Raw genomic sequence first — 19226 nt, 5'->3', positions numbered from 1 at the left:
GTCCCATGGCTGTCATGTAGATGGAAAAAAGCAGCGGTCCAACCTGAGGGACCCCAGTGAACATGTGGTGAGCAGTGCACAGCGAGCCCCTCCATGACACCCTGAAGGATCTGCCGGAGAGGTATTATTGGAGCCTGAGATTCTAAAAGGTGACAGGGTTGCAAGCAGTATCTGGTGATTGATAGAGTCAAACGCTGCAGATATGTCTAGCAGAATCAGGACAGAGGATTTAGATTTCTCCTTGGCTAGCCGCAGTGCTTCTGTGACCGATAGCAGTGCAGTCTCAGTGGAGTGGTTTGTTTTGAAGCCAGACTGCTTGTCATCCAGTAGTTTGTTCTGGGATAGGTAGGAATACACCTAAACTGCCCTTTCAAGAGTTTTTGCAATAAATTGGAAGAGAGAGACAGGTCTGTAACTGTCAGTAGTAGCGGGGTCCAATGTGGGTTTTCTTATTATAGATAGTTTGTTAGGGTTCTTTTATGATTTGCCATAGTAAATTAGCAGTTAAAGGAAACCACCCGTGGGACACTGACAGCTAAGGGAGACATTATAACAATAAAATATTGTAAAAATTTGAATACACATTTATTATGCATTCAAACAGAAAAATGTGTAAAATCACGTCGCTTGAACAGTAATATTAACTAGAGAAAATTCGGCACTAGGCAGTTTCTAGGTTGATGACACATTAAGCCCCAAATTAATCTAACCAACCCCCATGTCTCTTAGATGTTCTGATACCGAGATATAGGTCTGAATAAACGTTTGCTAAGCTTATCTATGGGCGTTGCACAACCAAATAAACCTACCCCCATGTCTCTACGATGTTCAGAGGTATAGGTATTTCCAAAATGTTTTTTTAGGCTAACCTGTTAAGTTGTCACGGGCGTGGCTTCATAGCTTAATTAAGTTCCTGGCACTCTCCTGCATAGATATTATATATGGGCCATTTATAATGCCTTATATGGGCATGTTTCCTGCCCCATTATAAGTCAATGGGGAATTTCGGGTTACGCCCCAGGGGTACAACTTACATCCCATTGAGAAGTTTGTTATTACAGAGCCTGCCGCAGTCTCTTTAAATATAGTAACCTGCATACTACGAAATCCTCACTCTGAGCTACGACCCGACAAAATCTGCTGCAATGTTAAGTCACAGAAATTTTTCAGGGGATTTTTAGCCCCCTATCGAACACGCTCTGCCCGATCGCTTATAAAAAGTCATAGCCACCATTCCTCAATAAGTCGGTTGATTTGAACAAGAAGAAGTATGCACAATGTAATAGTGATGCCATGCATTCTGCAGAAGCACCACTAATATGGTAAAGGATAATACTAATTAAAATTTAGTTTAGCTAAAAAACAACTCCACTACACTCTTTCTTACTCTCTCTCTCCCCTTTCTAAAGTCTTTTGTTACGTAATCAGGAAGTTGTTTACACATGGTCGGCCCAATACCCCGCAATTCAAACAGCGTCCCAACTCGCTCACTCTCTGCCTGCTGACTACAAAGAAAACAAACCTGTTTCTCTGCCTTTTACCTTCCCGGAAATTGATCAAAGAAAGCGAGAGAGAATGTCTGCAGCTAAGTTCCTGTCCTTCACCAAAGTAGCGTGAGTGCTTCTTCAAAATTTAGGACACAGATATACAATCACACCAAGTGACAGAAACCATATGGAAGGGAGATATAATGGCTGAGAAAGAGCACTGAGTGTCAGAATGGGAGGAGAGATCGTTGGATCGGGCAGCTGGTATTTCAAGTATTTTCAAACTTTATATGTCATGTTTCTGCTTGTTCTCTTCTATAATATTTGTAATGGACAACACAAAATATGTTTTTTAATAACAAGATTACTTTTTTGAGAAACAAGTGGAGCCAAACTACGTAATTCTTCTGAAGTGTTGCTTTAGTGTTTGGCATACTTTTTCTTTTCTTGTTCTGCATGTTGAAGAATGTATGGCAATTCTCTGCAACTTGTGGAACGTATCACAGTAACAATGGGGACAAAAGTTGGTCACCGATTTATAGCAGCTGATCTGACCTGTGGACCTTAATATTGACTAAACAAGATTATACGACAGGTAATGATTCCAATTATTGAACATGCCAAGACATACTCTCTTAGCTCTATATAGCCAGTCATAAAAGGACATTGAGTTACTGTGGAAGTGGTTTCACACAAATCATTCTACCTAAAAATAGATCTCACTTCGAAGAATAATGGAGAAACAAAGTAATAATTTGCTATTGCATCTGACTAGCTTCAAAGTTCTCTCATCAATTCATGGCATCTCTGATAAAAACGGATATCTAGTCATTCATGTGTAAAAGCATAGATGACATCAGCATTACCAACACTCCTGTAAAAGTTTGAAGGAAGTGAGTGACATCAATACCATCTAAACGGACGGTTGATTCAGGCACATGTCTGAGCACTAAGGCGAGCAGCAAACACTCCACGTGTGACCCACTGGATACATGAGGCCTGTTTACACACTGACTGAGCTTTTTCGGACGAGCATCAAAGATGGCAACGGCTAGAAATTCAGGGGCCATAAGCCGAACCCTAATTCCTGAATCATCTCATTCTGTGTCCCAGTGCCCAACCAGCGCTGACCGTAAACTCTTGGATAAAGCTCTCAAGAGACTGGACAAACTGCGTAAACTGTGCACTGACCCAAGGCTGGGTCTTAAAAATAGCCCACCTTACCTCCCTGAGCTTATGTCGGAGACTGCAAGCCTCCTTACAGAAATATGGGCTCCCTACAGGGGAACCACGATGGGCGTCCTACGAGGGGACGAGGGCGAATATCTGAGGATCCATATTAAACACTTGCTGGACAAAGCGGAGAGAGCTGTACTACTGTTTAAGAATGCAAGAGAGAAGATATTTGAAGAGTCTTCGAGCTACAGGTAAAATTAACCCAAAGTTGTGTACAAACAATTTGTATGCAATATGTGTCTCATTTAAAAGATCCCATAACTTAAAATATTAGAATTGATCAGGATTGATTGAAAGATAATTACAGTGCCAAAGCCAAACAAGTTTAATGATAAAAAATATTACTCCTGTGATCACATCATATTGTAAAAATGTTTCACATGTTTGTGAAAATGTATTGATGGGTAGTAAATGTATGATGTAGCCGGACAATTGTATCATAAAATAATAGGTTCATTAAAATCATATGTAAAAATACAGTCAAAACTAAAACTATTCAGACACCAGATATAATATTAGATTTTTTTTATTAGTGGTTACGGACACTGTAGTTCATTTACGTAAGTGATGATAGAAAGAAGTAGACATTGACCAAATATAGCCAAAAATACTTCATACAGTGGACAACCAGTAAAATAGATAAACATTTGAGACTAAACTATTCAGATACTTTGACCTGACCACATACCCAAAGTACCCCAAATGTTATTTTTTCCTCTTAATTTAACGTTATTTTTCTCTTTAACAATAATGTTTAACCAAATCCCCTACAAATGTATGTCCATTACAAACCAGCTACAAGGTCGGCCATTTGCAATCACCGACACATTCAATGAAGGTTTAAAACGACACTCAAGGAGTCAACATGCTTCTTAAATGTATTTACAAAATAGAATCAGCCATCTTTTTCACAAAACACTTTTTGCCGTAATCACATTTCATGAAATAAAAAGATATTATTTTAACGCTGGACCTATCACAGCATTCATACATAACCAAAAGTCAAAGCAGCTTATGATTCTTGACAGTTTATTAAAATTTTAAACAGACTGTAAAGGCTGAGATGAAAAAAGACTTTTAAATGACTGAAAGTCTAATGGACCTAACCCTAACTCTGTCAAAATAATAAATGCCATAGTAGAAAAATGCTTTATACATTTCTTTGTTCTGTTAAGTGCAAAATAATATATTTTGAAGAATGTAGGAAAGCAAACAGTTTTGTGCAAAATGTCCATTTGAACATATATAATGAAGGTACAGTAATTTGTATCGTTTTGTATGAGAAGAAAATCGCTTTATCCTGATACCATCACACTACCCACAATCTCAGTAGAACAAAGTATTTAAAATCTTAACAAACCAGAGAAAGATTTGCCTCTTTAGTTCTTATTATTCATCTCGACCACTGGTCTGATGTGCCTACTAATGACCAGTGTTTATAGCGTGCCATTATCATGGAAATAGAGGGAAATTCCAACCTCCGTGAAGTTGGCACCCCATATAAATAAATTGTCACCAAAACTATACCTTTCGTTTGTGCTGATATTTGCCGCAAAAATGACCGTTTGTGCTGCTTTGGCGTTAAAGATATTAAACCAAATCGCCCCAAACCATCAAGCCGTGCAGGCCAGCAGCTAAACTTTATGCTTTAGTAATATTTCTCCTAATTACAAGATCAAACACGTATTTATAATTTACATATTGACAGAGAAAGAGAGGAAGCAAAGATCTAGGGCAACACACTGCCCTGGATAAAACACAATTCATCATTATGTTTACTGTGACCAGTTTATTTATAAGAAAGAAACACATAATGACATAAACTGAATACAATACTTTGTGGGTAAATTTAGCTCCGGATTCAGGTTAATGGACAGGACAATGTCAATGTGTGGTGGAAAATTAGAAACGTGACTAAAGGAAACTTTAGGCCACAGAGGCAGTGTACTTTCCGCCAGCTGCACAGATAAAAGACAGAAGACAAAATAAAGAGTTTGTGGCAAAGCTGCTACGAGCCTTCAGACAGCGACAAAAGTAGAAGAAAAGTAATCATAGAATGGAAAAACTCTGCAGCCAACAAGCTACTTTTCATGTAGAAGTAGATTTACAGGCGTCTTGCAGACGCCAAAGCAACTAACTGTAAAGCGATTTATCATAGGAATGCAATAATACAAAAAGTGCTATGAAAAATTACTAGGTTTTAATTGGGTTGTCTCTGAATATTTTTAAGAGACTTTATGCATACAATGCTAAGTATTTAAGACATTATTACAGTAGCCAGAATCACAAAAGCGAAACACTGAATGTCTTCAAACATTACTACTACAATGTTTTATAGTTTTATAGTATATAACCGGATTTATACTTATGACCTACACAATGCTTTATATTGAAAGGTTTTTAGTTCAATAAAGCCAGTTTGCAGATTTTGGGCATTATCGGCCCAAAGTGTATAACAGATTACATAAAACCGATCTGTGGCTTGCTGTTTAAGATGCTGCTGTTACCACGGCACCCTCTTCGATCAATTAGTAATGGAAAATATGGTCAACCGCGCCACAAGACCCAGGACAGGATGCATCAGAGTGCTACTTCCTGCTTGTAGTTTGTGTGCATCGTGCTTTGTCCAATTCTGTGTTGTGTGTGCTTATGTATGTCAGAATATGGTGCATTTGATTTTTGATATAATTTTGCTTCACACATCCACAAACAATCGTGCATAATATGCACAAATCAGCAAAAAACACCACAGCTCTCCAGTGCACAGGATGTTGCCCACATTATATTCACATAGAAATGTAAACTATAATTAATTCAAATTGAATTCAGAAGCTTTACTTTGATCTTTTGGAAGGACAGAGGTAGATTATTTTCAAGTCATTGGTTTTCTTTCATTTTTGAGCAATTAGAATAAATAATTCTTATGCACACTAGATCTCTTGAACTTGTAAGAGGAAAGAAAAATGGAACATTATCGCTATCAATATTGTGTATGTGTATTATTTGTGCATTATTTCTTTTAGGAGAAATCTTACTAAGATGTCACTCCTGTTCAGTCACATGTTGTTTGAGCTGCGATCAATGTTTCATGGGGGGTGTTTTCAGGGTGATACCTTTAGAGTTACAAAGACAGAGGCCAAAGATTTCTGGAGGAGAGCCTTTGGACACAAGTAAGTCAAAATTAAACATGGAAATGTTTATCAAACGTGCATTGAAGAATTATAAGAATTTAATTATATCCATTCTCTCTCTCTCTCTCTCTCTCTCTCTCTCTCTCTCTCTCTCTCTCTCAGGTGTATAGTGCAATGGAGGGTTTTTAAACTGCATTTAAAAAGGGTTCACTACTTTGAAGAGGGGATGGAGACTATGGCTTTGCAGTCCACAATTGATCTCACTTGTAACGATCACATATCGATTTTTGAGTTTGATATTTTCACCAGACTTTTTCAGGTATCCTTAGCAGAAATTATAATATATATATATATATATATATATATATATATATATATATATATAGCAATGCCATGTTGGAATCATTCCGAATATAAAGTAACTTAATTTCTGGTGTGCATACTGCATTTAGCCCTGGTCAACTTTGTTAAGGAACTGGAATCACCTAGCGGTAACTCATCCTGGATACATGGCATTTCTCACATACGACCAGGTCAGGGCTCGTCTAGAGCACTACAGACATCGTCCTGGCAGGTAAGACACCAAGAAAGACGATTATTGTGAATTAAGAAAAACCTGCAGATGTGAGGCCATTTAGGTTAAATATATTCAAAGACCAGACAGGTGGGATGTGAGAAAGTTTAGGGCAAGGGAACATGTTATATAGGCATGACGGTTGGAGGCCACATTACATCTCTAAACAGATCTCTGTCAGTATTATTTTGTGAACTCCCGTTTCTATCTTTATGTGCGACCACAGCTACATTTTTCGGCTCAGTTGCACACAAATGGGTCAGTGGGCGATTGGTCATGTGACCAATGATGGCAACATTGTGCAAACCATTCCTCAGAACACACCTTTGTATCAAGCACTCATCAAAGGGTTCAGGGAAGGCTGGTAAGTTTATAATCTGTAGTTTAAAAGGAAAATACAATTAAATCAAAAGTTAAAATCCTTTTTTTTAGCTACTTATATCCTGATGGGCGTGATGTGAACCCTGACCTTACCAGCCTGTGCTGTCCAACTCAAAAAAGTCGAGTCAAAGTAACAGAGGTAACAATTTATAAAAACAAGAACATACATCTAAATGCCTCTCTGGAATATTAACTTTTGATTATTACCCTTATGGGGTTTATTTTGCAACAACAACAAAAACAAAACTTGGAATAAAAAGAGACTATGGATGTTGTGCAAATGTTATTTCTGATTTACACCGTTCTTTTAAATGCAAGATGTTTTTTTCTCAACATCGATCGTTTATCTGTTCTCTCTTCAGGAACAGTATGAGTTATACTGCGAGATCGGCAGCACCTTTCAGCTATGCAAAATCTGCACAGAACGAGACAAAGACACACGCATTCAGCCCTGTGGACATTTGCTTTGCCAGCCCTGCCTGACTGGATGGCAGGTATATTCTTCTTCGTATTCTTATTGTGCTCAAAACATTAGATCTACCGTGTTTGATGGTGAGGTTACACCCAAAAACCACAGGAAGATACACAGTTCATATAACATAAATGAGCTTTGCCTTGTTGGTCAAAAATAATAATAAAAACATTATACAGAACATAATAGCATAATGTGGTTTGCCTTTCCCCAGTCATTTACACAGTGGTGAGCCAGCGTTGTGTGTAATGTAGTGTTTGCCACAGTTCAAATGTTCAAATCTGCATGACCTCACATTCTTGCCCAAGCATCCTGCCTGAGTTTGATCAGTATAAGATATGTGTGGCTATTTTCATACTTGACTACATGTTGAGACAATCTAGTGCACCATCTTACAAATAACAACGCTTACTGGTACACCGTCAGAAGTAAGATTTGTGTAAGGATGTGCCATGTACTAATGAAGTAGTAGTTGCCCTGTGTTTTTCCAATTATTGTATGTGAATTTAAAAAGAAAATTTCCGGTTCTTGATGCTGATTGGATAGCCTAGCTGTGACCTCACTAAGCTACTATTGATATTACTGCGTGCACCCACGGCTGTTACGATTCATGGTATTTAATGAACATGACTATATACACTGTGTGAGTAAATGTACAATACAGCACAGCCCCTCGGTTCTTGTGACGTAGTTATACGTATTAAAATTTGTGACATTCACTCATATTAACAGAAGTCTGACGGACACACATGTCCCTACTGCCGCTGTGACATCAGAGGCACAGAGTCTATCCTCATTGAGCCCTACCTGCCAGCCAGAGACAGAAGGGAGGGATCAAGGGAGGAAGAGGAGGAGGAGGAGGAGGACGATCATGAGGACATAGAGCTGGTGATGAAAAAACTGGCTTGTATGAAAAAGGTGGATGTTGCAGACTTTTTATGACGTCTTGCATTAAAAGTTTCATAAGGTTTTATGCAAATATGAATCTATATAGCCTCTGCAGAAAAACTTAAAAAAAAACATCTTTCATATAAATTGCAGAAAACACCACAATCGTACTGATGTTACTGTTTCCTAATGATCTCTTTTATTTGTATAAACTGAAATAATGCATCTATCATGAACAAAGCCTAGACTATACAGTGTTTCTTTCCTATCTTTTGCAGATATCACAAGACGAGTACCATGTTCCCAGCGCCAGCCTTTCACCTCCTCCTCTACCTCCAAAACACAGTGTATCACACAGTCCATCTCCCAAACCACGCTCGAAATCTTTGGACACAGGCGCTCAGGCCATGGCTCTGTCCAGCTTGGTGGGTGTGGCTATAATAAATACTAACAATTAATACTGAGCATGGGCCTCAGTGGATAATAGTTTGCAGTTTAAGCACTTATTATAGTGGGAACCGTGGCAATGTATATTTATTACATTATTACCTGTCTGGCTCTGCTCAAAGAAGCTTATATTATTCTTTTCCCAGAAAGTAAAGCACGGTTTCCTGCCAATTCAAACTAGTGCAGACAGGTAAACATAACAATCTTCATATGACAATTATCATTTATTATCAGACAATTATCAGATGCGTTTTGATGTTCACATCCACTGTAGACCCACATAGTTGTAGTTAAGTGAAAGACTTGATTGATATAAGCAGGGAAAAATCAATGCCTTAAAAGTATTGCTTATATTTTTGCTTGAATCCCATTCAACCTTACCTTCAGAAGTGAGGACTTCTCTGAAGAAACCTCGTCTTTACCGTCGAGCACACACGGTAAGTATCATAACTGCGGTTCTTTTGGCAAATTATACGCGACTTATGACTGTATGCATTTAAGTTTTGACATGCCCTAAAACGCTCAACGCCTTGGCGTTGCTTTTGTTATACTGCCATCTAGTGGTAAGTGTTGCTATTACACGGGGTACAGCTGAATGTCCAAGGTCAATAACCCACGTCATTCCTCGGTTAATTTCCTTATTTTTCTTAGGTGGGGTGTCTTGGGAAGGTCCTTCAGAAAGTGTTATAAAGAGAAAGGACAAGAAAAGAAGGCCTAATGTAAAAGATGGTGAGAGCAGAGTGGAGGATTCATCATCTGTTTTACCAACACAGCCAGAAAGTGACTCTTCATAGTGACATCAGAAATAGTCTCCGCTCTCAGACTGAGTGTAAAACAGGCCTTTTTCGGCAGTTGTGTAATATTAGGAACTTTGGACAGTAGAGAATAGCCTCAATAATCACCAAATTCTGAACAAATCTATATGTTCACAGTTCAGCTTCTCATATTTGGCAAATCTGCTCCTTCAAACTGACTTAATCACATTTTTTACACGCACCTTTTTTATTCTACCTCATGTTTACTATTTTATTAAGAAATGCTGCACATGAATAATATTTTTAGAGAAATTATGGTCTCTGGGGTGTTAACTCTGTTATTGTAAAAATGTTTATTAAAATCCTTGCCAGATTTATGTTTACAATATAGCTTAATGTTTAAGAGACATTTTCAGATAAGTGATGTGACAGCATTCACTGCTTGTGCTCACTGAATGAATACTGATATAGCCTATTCATTTTACAAGTATGCGTGTTCCCCAGGGAATCTCATTTTGGAACCAAACTCTTCATATGTAGCCTAATAGTTTTTGTCCATTTATTTATATCCTGTGTGTATGTTGCAAATCTGTCACCAAGTTAAAAATCGTATTTGATTGATTGATAACAGAGAATTTGACAGATATCATATGATGCAATAATAAATACCAGCTAAAAATAGCCTATTGTTTATATATTATGATGTTATGATATGTCCCTCCTTCCTTTCTGCCTCGGTCCAATATAACTGCTTTCGCTTTCGTGGAAACAGAAACTGACACCGAATGCAGCGATGGCTGGGTAAGTTATGTCGAAATGTTATGTTTATTTTTGTCATGTTTATTTCGTTGTACGGTCACGGTTGACGTGATACCGACTGGCTTCTCTTATGATAGATTATAGACACGAAAAATCGATACATTTTGTACAAGTATGACTGACGTACCGCGGTCAAGCCAGCCGCAGTTCGAAAATACACGGTCAAGCCAGCCGCAGTTTGATTAATTATGCGCGCATACTTCGTAAACTACGGTAATTTCTAGAAACACCGCTTTTAAAGCTTTATTTAAATGCGGATCGTCTGTGTGTCTCCTCAATATTATATATTGCGTTTTACGTTTAGAATTTCCGTAATTGAAGAACATTTTTATCAGAATGTTTGCTTATGCATGTTGTGAAAGCAATGTCTCCGTCTGCAACTTTTGTTTAACAGTTACTGTTACTGATATTTCCATCAAATAAAACGGGTTAAAATTGTTTTACCTGTAGCCTACTCCTGTGAAATTATTTTTTTAATGTGTATCCTATAGTAAATGTGTTGTAAGTGTCTAAATGATTAGCTACAAAATGCAAATACATTATTTTAATACAGTAACATGAATTTGTACAAGTTTAACTGTGTAATGGCTTTTGAAAGCGTATTATAGCGTTTTGAAAAACCATGCTTTCATACTATAATGACTTATAACTAATGGTAATGGTTTACTGTAGCATTTGGGAGAAATTGTCATTTATCCAATTTAAATGCCTATAGAAACATGATTTCCAATAAGTTTCACAAACGGATGGTCGGATCCTGTAGGGGGCATCCCATACTATATGCACACCATATATGGACTTATTTTACTGTGCCGTTTGGGAGAAATAGTCATTTTTCCACTTTAAATGCCTATAGAAAAATGATTTCAAATAAGTTTCACAAACGGATGGTCGGATCCTGTAGGGGGCATCCCACACTATATGCACACCATATATGGACTTATTTTACTGTGCCGTTTGGGAGAAATAGTCATTTTTCCACTTTAAATGCCTATAGAAAAATGATTTCAAATAAGTTTCACAAACGGATGGTCGGATCCTGTAGGGGGCATCCCATACTATATGCACACCATATATGGACTAATTTTACTGTAGCATTTCAGAGATATTGTCATTTTTCCTCTTTAAATGCCTATAGAAACATGAATTCCAATAAGTTTCACAAACGGATGGTCGGATCCTGTAGGGGGCATCCCACACTATATATACACCATATATGGACTCATTTTACTGTAGGATTTCGGAGAAATTGTCATTTTTCCACTTTAAATGCCTATAGAAACATGATTTCCAATAAGTTTCACAAACGGATGGTCGGATCCTGTAGGGGGCATCCCATACTATATGCACACCATATATGGACTAATTTTACTGTAGCATTTCAGAGATATTGTCATTTTTCCTCTTTAAATGCCTATAGAAACATGAATTCCAATAAGTTTCACAAACGGATGGTCGGATCCTGTAGGGGGCATCCCACACTATATATACACCATATATGGACTCATTTTACTGTAGGATTTCGGAGAAATTGTCATTTTTCCACTTTAAATGCCTATAGAAACATGATTTCTAATAAGTTTCACAAACGGATGGTCTCTTCCTCTAGGGGGCATCCCACACTATATGCACACCATATATAGACTCATTTTACTGTAGCATATGGGAGAAATTGTCATTTTTCCTCTTTAAATGCCTATAGAAACATGATTTCCAATAAGTTTCACAAACGGATGGTCGGTTCCTGTAGGGGGCATCCCACACTATATGCACACCATATATGGACTCATTTTACTGTAGCATATGGGAGAAATTGTCATTTTTCCTCTTTAAATGCCTATAGAAACATGATTTCCAATAAGTTTCACAAACGGATGGTCGGTTCCTCTAAGGGGCATCCCATACTATATGCACACCATATATGGACTCATTTTACTGTAGCATTTGGGAGAAATTGCGATTTCCCCAATTTAAATGCCTATAGAAACATGATTTCTAATAAGTTTCACAAACGGATGGTCTCTTCCTCTAGGGGGCATCCCACACTATATATACACCATATATGGACTTATTTTACTGTGGCATTTGGGAGAAATTGTCATTTTTCCACTTTAAATGCCTATAGAAACATGATTTCTAATAAGTTTCACAAACGGATGGTCGGACTCTGTAGGGGGCATCCCATACTATATGCACACCATATATGGACTCATTTTACTGTAGCATTTGGGAGAAATGGCGATTTTCCCAATTTAAATGCCTATGGAAACATGATTTCCAATAAGTTTCACAAACGGATGGTCGGATCCTGTAGGGGGCATCCCACACTATATATACACCATATATGGACTAATTTTACTGTAGCATTTCAGAGATATTGTCATTTTTCCTCTTTAAATGCCTATAGAAACATGAATTCCAATAAGTTTCACAAACGGATGGTCGGATCCTGTAGGGGGCATCCCACACTATATGCACACCATATATGGACTAATTTTACTGTGGCATTTGGGAGAAATTGTCATTTTTCCACTTTAAATGCCTATAGAAACATGATTTCCAATAAGTTTCACAAACGGATGGTCGGATCCTGTAGGGGGCATGCCACACTATATGCACACCATATATGGACTAATTTTACTGTGGCATTTGGGAGAAATTGTCATTTTTCCACTTTAAATGCCTATAGAAACATGATTTCTAATAAGTTTCACAAACGGATGGTCTCTTCCTCTAGGGGGCATCCCACACTATATATACACCATATATGGACTTATTTTACTGTGGCATTTCAGAGAAATTGTCATTTTTCCACTTTAAATGCCTATAGAAACATGATTTCCAATAAGTTTCACAAACGGATGGTCGGATCCTGTAGGGGGCATCCCACACTATATGCACACCATATATGGACTAATTTTACTGTGGCATTTGGGAGAAATTGTCATTTTTCCACTTTAAATGCCTATAGAAACATGATTTCCAATAAGTTTCACAAACGGATGGTCGGATCCTGTAGGGGGCATCCCATACTATATGCACACCATATATGGACTAATTTTACTGTAGCATTTCAGAGATATTGTCATTTTTCCTCTTTAAATGCCTATAGAAACATGAATTCCAATAAGTTTCACAAACGGATGGTCGGATCCTGTAGGGGGCATCCCACACTATATATACACCATATATGGACTCATTTTACTGTAGGATTTCGGAGAAATTGTCATTTTTCCACTTTAAATGCCTATAGAAACATGATTTCCAATAAGTTTCACAAACGGATGGTCGGATCCTGTAGGGGGCATCCCATACTATATGCACACCATATATGGACTAATTTTACTGTAGCATTTCAGAGATATTGTCATTTTTCCTCTTTAAATGCCTATAGAAACATGAATTCCAATAAGTTTCACAAACGGATGGTCGGATCCTGTAGGGGGCATCCCACACTATATATACACCATATATGGACTCATTTTACTGTAGGATTTCGGAGAAATTGTCATTTTTCCACTTTAAATGCCTATAGAAACATGATTTCTAATAAGTTTCACAAACGGATGGTCTCTTCCTCTAGGGGGCATCCCACACTATATGCACACCATATATAGACTCATTTTACTGTAGCATATGGGAGAAATTGTCATTTTTCCTCTTTAAATGCCTATAGAAACATGATTTCCAATAAGTTTCACAAACGGATGGTCGGTTCCTGTAGGGGGCATCCCACACTATATGCACACCATATATGGACTCATTTTACTGTAGCATATGGGAGAAATTGTCATTTTTCCTCTTTAAATGCCTATAGAAACATGATTTCCAATAAGTTTCACAAACGGATGGTCGGTTCCTCTAAGGGGCATCCCATACTATATGCACACCATATATGGACTCATTTTACTGTAGCATTTGGGAGAAATTGCGATTTCCCCAATTTAAATGCCTATAGAAACATGATTTCTAATAAGTTTCACAAACGGATGGTCTCTTCCTCTAGGGGGCATCCCACACTATATATACACCATATATGGACTTATTTTACTGTGGCATTTGGGAGAAATTGTCATTTTTCCACTTTAAATGCCTATAGAAACATGATTTCTAATAAGTTTCACAAACGGATGGTCGGACTCTGTAGGGGGCATCCCATACTATATGCACACCATATATGGACTCATTTTACTGTAGCATTTGGGAGAAATGGCGATTTTCCCAATTTAAATGCCTATGGAAACATGATTTCCAATAAGTTTCACAAACGGATGGTCGGATCCTGTAGGGGGCATCCCACACTATATATACACCATATATGGACTAATTTTACTGTAGCATTTCAGAGATATTGTCATTTTTCCTCTTTAAATGCCTATAGAAACATGAATTCCAATAAGTTTCACAAACGGATGGTCGGATCCTGTAGGGGGCATCCCACACTATATGCACACCATATATGGACTAATTTTACTGTGGCATTTGGGAGAAATTGTCATTTTTCCACTTTAAATGCCTATAGAAACATGATTTCCAATAAGTTTCACAAACGGATGGTCGGATCCTGTAGGGGGCATGCCACACTATATGCACACCATATATGGACTAATTTTACTGTGGCATTTGGGAGAAATTGTCATTTTTCCACTTTAAATGCCTATAGAAACATGATTTCTAATAAGTTTCACAAACGGATGGTCTCTTCCTCTAGGGGGCATCCCACACTATATATACACCATATATGGACTTATTTTACTGTGGCATTTCAGAGAAATTGTCATTTTTCCACTTTAAATGCCTATAGAAACATGATTTCCAATAAGTTTCACAAACGGATGGTCGGATCCTGTAGGGGGCATCCCATACTATATGCACACCATATATGGACTAATTTTACCGTAGCATTTCAGAGATATTGTCATTTTTCCTCTTTAAATGCCTATAGAAACATGAATTCCAATAAGTTTCACAAACGGATGGTCGGATCCTGTAGGGGGCATCCCACACTATATGCACACCATATATGGACTAATTTTACTGTGGCATTTGGGAGAAATTGTCATTTTTCCACTTTAAATGCCTATAGAAACATGATTTCCAATAAGTTTCACAAACGGATGGTCGGATCCTGTAGGGGGCATGCCACACTATATGCACACCATATATGGACTAATTTTACTGTGGCATTTGGGAGAAATTGTCATTTTTCCACTTTAAATGCCTATAGAAACATGATTTCTAATAAGTTTCACAAACGGATGGTCTCTTCCTCTAGGGGGCATCCCACACTATATATACACCATATATGGACTTATTTTACTGTGGCATTTCAGAGAAATTGTCATTTTTCCACTTTAAATGCCTATAGAAACATGATTTCCAATAAGTTTCACAAACGGATGGTCGGATCCTGTAGGGGGCATCCCATACTATATGCACACCATATATGGACTAATTTTACCGTAGCATTTCAGAGATATTGTCATTTTTCCTCTTTAAATGCCTATAGAAACATGAATTCCAATAAGTTTCACAAACGGATGGTCGGATCCTGTAGGGGGCATCCCACACTATATGCACACCATATATGGACTAATTTTACTGTGGCATTTGGGAGAAATTGTCATTTTTCCACTTTAAATGCCTATAGAAACATGATTTCCAATAAGTTTCACAAACGGATGGTCGGATCCTGTAGGGGGCATCCCATACTATATGCACACCATATATGGACTAATTTTACTGTAGCATTTCAGAGATATTGTCATTTTTCCTCTTTAAATGCCTATAGAAACATGAATTCCAATAAGTTTCACAAACGGATGGTCGGATCCTGTAGGGGGCATCCCACACTATATATACACCATATATGGACTCATTTTACTGTAGGATTTCGGAGAAATTGTCATTTTTCCACTTTAAATGCCTATAGAAACATGAATTCCAATAAGTTTCACAAACGGATGGTCGGATCCTGTAGGGGGCATCCCACACTATATATACACCATATATGGACTCATTTTACTGTAGGATTTCGGAGAAATTGTCATTTTTCCACTTTAAATGCCTATAGAAACATGATTTCTAATAAGTTTCACAAACGGATGGTCTCTTCCTCTAGGGGGCATCCCACACTATATATACACCATATATGGACTTATTTTACTGTGGCATTTGGGAGAAATTGTCATTTTTCCACTTTAAATGCCTATAGAAACATGATTTCTAATAAGTTTCACAAACGGATGGTCGGATCCTGTAGGGGGCATCCCCCAGTATATGCACACCATATATGGACTAATTTTACTGTAGCATTTGGGAGAAATTGTCATTTTTCCACTTTAAATGCCTATAGAAACATGATTTCCAATAAGTTTCACAAACGGATGGTCTCTTCCTCTAGGGGGCATCCCACACTATATATACACCATATATGGACTTATTTTACTGTGGCATTTGGGAGAAATTGTCATTTTTCCACTCTAAATGCCTATAGAAACATGATTTCCAATAAGTTTCACAAACGGATGGTCGGATCCTGTAGGGGGCATCCCACAGTATATGCACACCATATATGGACTCATTTTACTGTAACATTTGGGAGAAATTATCATTTTTCCAATTTAAATGCCTATAGAAACATGATTTCCAATAAGTTTCACAAACGGATGGTCGGTTCCTCTAAGGGGCATCCCATACTATATGCACACCATATATGGACTCATTTTACTGTAGCATTTGGGAGAAATTGCGATTTCCCCAATTTAAATGCCTATAGAAACATGATTTCTAATAAGTTTCACAAACGGATGGTCTCTTCCTCTAGGGGGCATCCCACACTATATATACACCATATATGGACTTATTTTACTGTGGCATTTGGGAGAAATTGTCATTTTTCCACTTTAAATGCCTATAGAAACATGATTTCTAATAAGTTTCACAAACGGATGGTCGGACTCTGTAGGGGGCATCCCATACTATATGCACACCATATATGGACTCATTTTACTGTAGCATTTGGGAGAAATGGCGATTTTCCCAATTTAAATGCCTATAGAAACATGATTTCCAATAAGTTTCACAAACGGATGGTCGGATCCTGTAGGGGGCATCCCATACTATATGCACACCATATATGGACTAATTTTACTGTAGCATTTCAGAGATATTGTCATTTTTCCTCTTTAAATGCCTATAGAAACATGAATTCCAATAAGTTTCACAAACGGATGGTCGGATCCTGTAGGGGGCATCCCACACTATATATACACCATATATGGACTCATTTTACTGTAGGATTTCGGAGAAATTGTCATTTTTCCACTTTAAATGCCTATAGAAACATGATTTCTAATAAGTTTCACAAACGGATGGTCTCTTCCTCTAGGGGGCATCCCACACTATATATACACCATATATGGACTTATTTTACTGTGGCATTTGGGAGAAATTGTCATTTTTCCACTTTAAATGCCTATAGAAACATGATTTCTAATAAGTTTCACAAACGGATGGTCGGATCCTGTAGGGGGCATCCCCCAGTATATGCACACCATATATGGACTAATTTTACTGTAGCATTTGGGAGAAATTGTCATTTTTCCACTTTAAATGCCTATAGAAACATGATTTCCAATAAGTTTCACAAACGGATGGTCTCTTCCTCTAGGGGGCATCCCACACTATATATACACCATATATGGACTTATTTTACTGTGGCATTTGGGAGAAATTGTCATTTTTCCACTCTAAATGCCTATAGAAACATGATTTCCAATAAGTTTCACAAACGGATGGTCGGATCCTGTAGGGGGCATCCCACAGTATATGCACACCATATATGGACTCATTTTACTGTAACATTTGGGAGAAATTATCATTTTTCCAATTTAAATGCCTATAGAAACATGATTTCCAATAAGTTTCACAAACGGATGGTCGGTTCCTCTAAGGGGCATCCCATACTATATGCACACCATATATGGACTCATTTTACTGTAGCATTTGGGAGAAATTGCGATTTCCCCAATTTAAATGCCTATAGAAACATGATTTCTAATAAGTTTCACAAACGGATGGTCTCTTCCTCTAGGGGGCATCCCACACTATATATACACCATATATGGACTTATTTTACTGTGGCATTTGGGAGAAATTGTCATTTTTCCACTTTAAATGCCTATAGAAACATGATTTCTAATAAGTTTCACAAACGGATGGTCGGACTCTGTAGGGGGCATCCCATACTATATGCACACCATATATGGACTCATTTTACTGTAGCATTTGGGAGAAATGGCGATTTTCCCAATTTAAATGCCTATGGAAACATGATTTCCAATAAGTTTCACAAACGGATGGTCGGATCCTGTAGGGGGCATCCCACACTATATATACACCATATATGGACTAATTTTACTGTAGCATTTCAGAGATATTGTCATTTTTCCACTTTAAATGCCTATAGAAACATGAATTCCAATAAGTTTCACAAACGGATGGTCGGATCCTGTAGGGGGCATCCCACACTATATGCACACCATATATGGACTCATTTTACTGTAGCATTTCGGAGAAATTGTCATTTTTCCTCTTTAAATGCCTATAGAAACATGATTTCTAATAAGTTTCACAAACGGATGGTCGGACTCTGTAGGGGGCATCCCACACTATATACACAACATATATGGACTCATTTTACTGTAGCATATGGGAAAAATTGCGATTTCCCCAATTTAAATGCCTATAGAAACATGATTTCTTATAAGTTTCACAAACAGATGGTCTCTTCCTGTAGGGGGCATTCCACACAATATGCACAAATAATTATTATTGTGACATTTTTTTTCAGCCCGTAACTAGTCGTAACAAATCGTCTAGCTTATTGAGGAATGGTGAGCTATGACTTTTATAAGCGATCAGGCGTAGGGGGTATGATAGGGGGGCAAAAACTCGCCCCAAAAATCCCATTGACTTAACTTTACGACAAATTTCGGCGGGTCGTAGCTCCGAGTGAGAATTTCGTTGAGAAAC

The 19226-nt window shown here is 37.7% G+C and overlaps 1 protein-coding gene across 7 annotated transcripts in view; it reads left to right on the top strand.

The window, feature by feature from the left end:
- The first annotated feature begins 1438 nt into the window (after nucleotides 1–1438).
- LOC306901208 (E3 ubiquitin-protein ligase CBL-like) overlaps nucleotides 1439–19226 on the top strand; it is a 28688-nt gene continuing 10900 nt past the window's right edge. For 2 of the 7 annotated variants that reach the window (XM_079468804.1, XM_079468803.1), the window contains exons 1-13: nucleotides 1464–2914; nucleotides 5747–5893; nucleotides 6017–6173; nucleotides 6307–6428; nucleotides 6655–6792; nucleotides 6861–6948; nucleotides 7172–7303; nucleotides 8014–8199; nucleotides 8448–8594; nucleotides 8763–8806; nucleotides 9004–9053; nucleotides 9268–9345; nucleotides 10144–10172. In XM_079468804.1, the coding sequence (XP_079324930.1) occupies nucleotides 2529–2914; nucleotides 5747–5893; nucleotides 6017–6173; nucleotides 6307–6428; nucleotides 6655–6792; nucleotides 6861–6948; nucleotides 7172–7303; nucleotides 8014–8199; nucleotides 8448–8594; nucleotides 8763–8806; nucleotides 9004–9053; nucleotides 9268–9345; nucleotides 10144–10172 (1704 nt within the window). In that variant the 5' untranslated portion in view covers nucleotides 1464–2528. Of the gene's footprint in view, nucleotides 2915–5746; nucleotides 5894–6016; nucleotides 6174–6306; nucleotides 6429–6654; nucleotides 6793–6860; nucleotides 6949–7171; nucleotides 7304–8013; nucleotides 8200–8447; nucleotides 8595–8762; nucleotides 8807–9003; nucleotides 9054–9267; nucleotides 10416–19226 lie in introns of those variants that run through there. The other 5 variants (XM_079468805.1, XM_079468802.1, XM_079468806.1 and 2 more) reach the window with 5 other exon arrangements.

Source organism: Barbatula barbatula, assembly GCF_947034865.1.
Source record: "Barbatula barbatula genome assembly, chromosome: 12".
NCBI lineage: Eukaryota > Metazoa > Chordata > Actinopteri > Cypriniformes > Nemacheilidae > Barbatula > Barbatula barbatula.
Note: the sequence above shows the minus strand (reverse complement) of the source record. Positions and strands in the feature narration are given on the sequence as shown.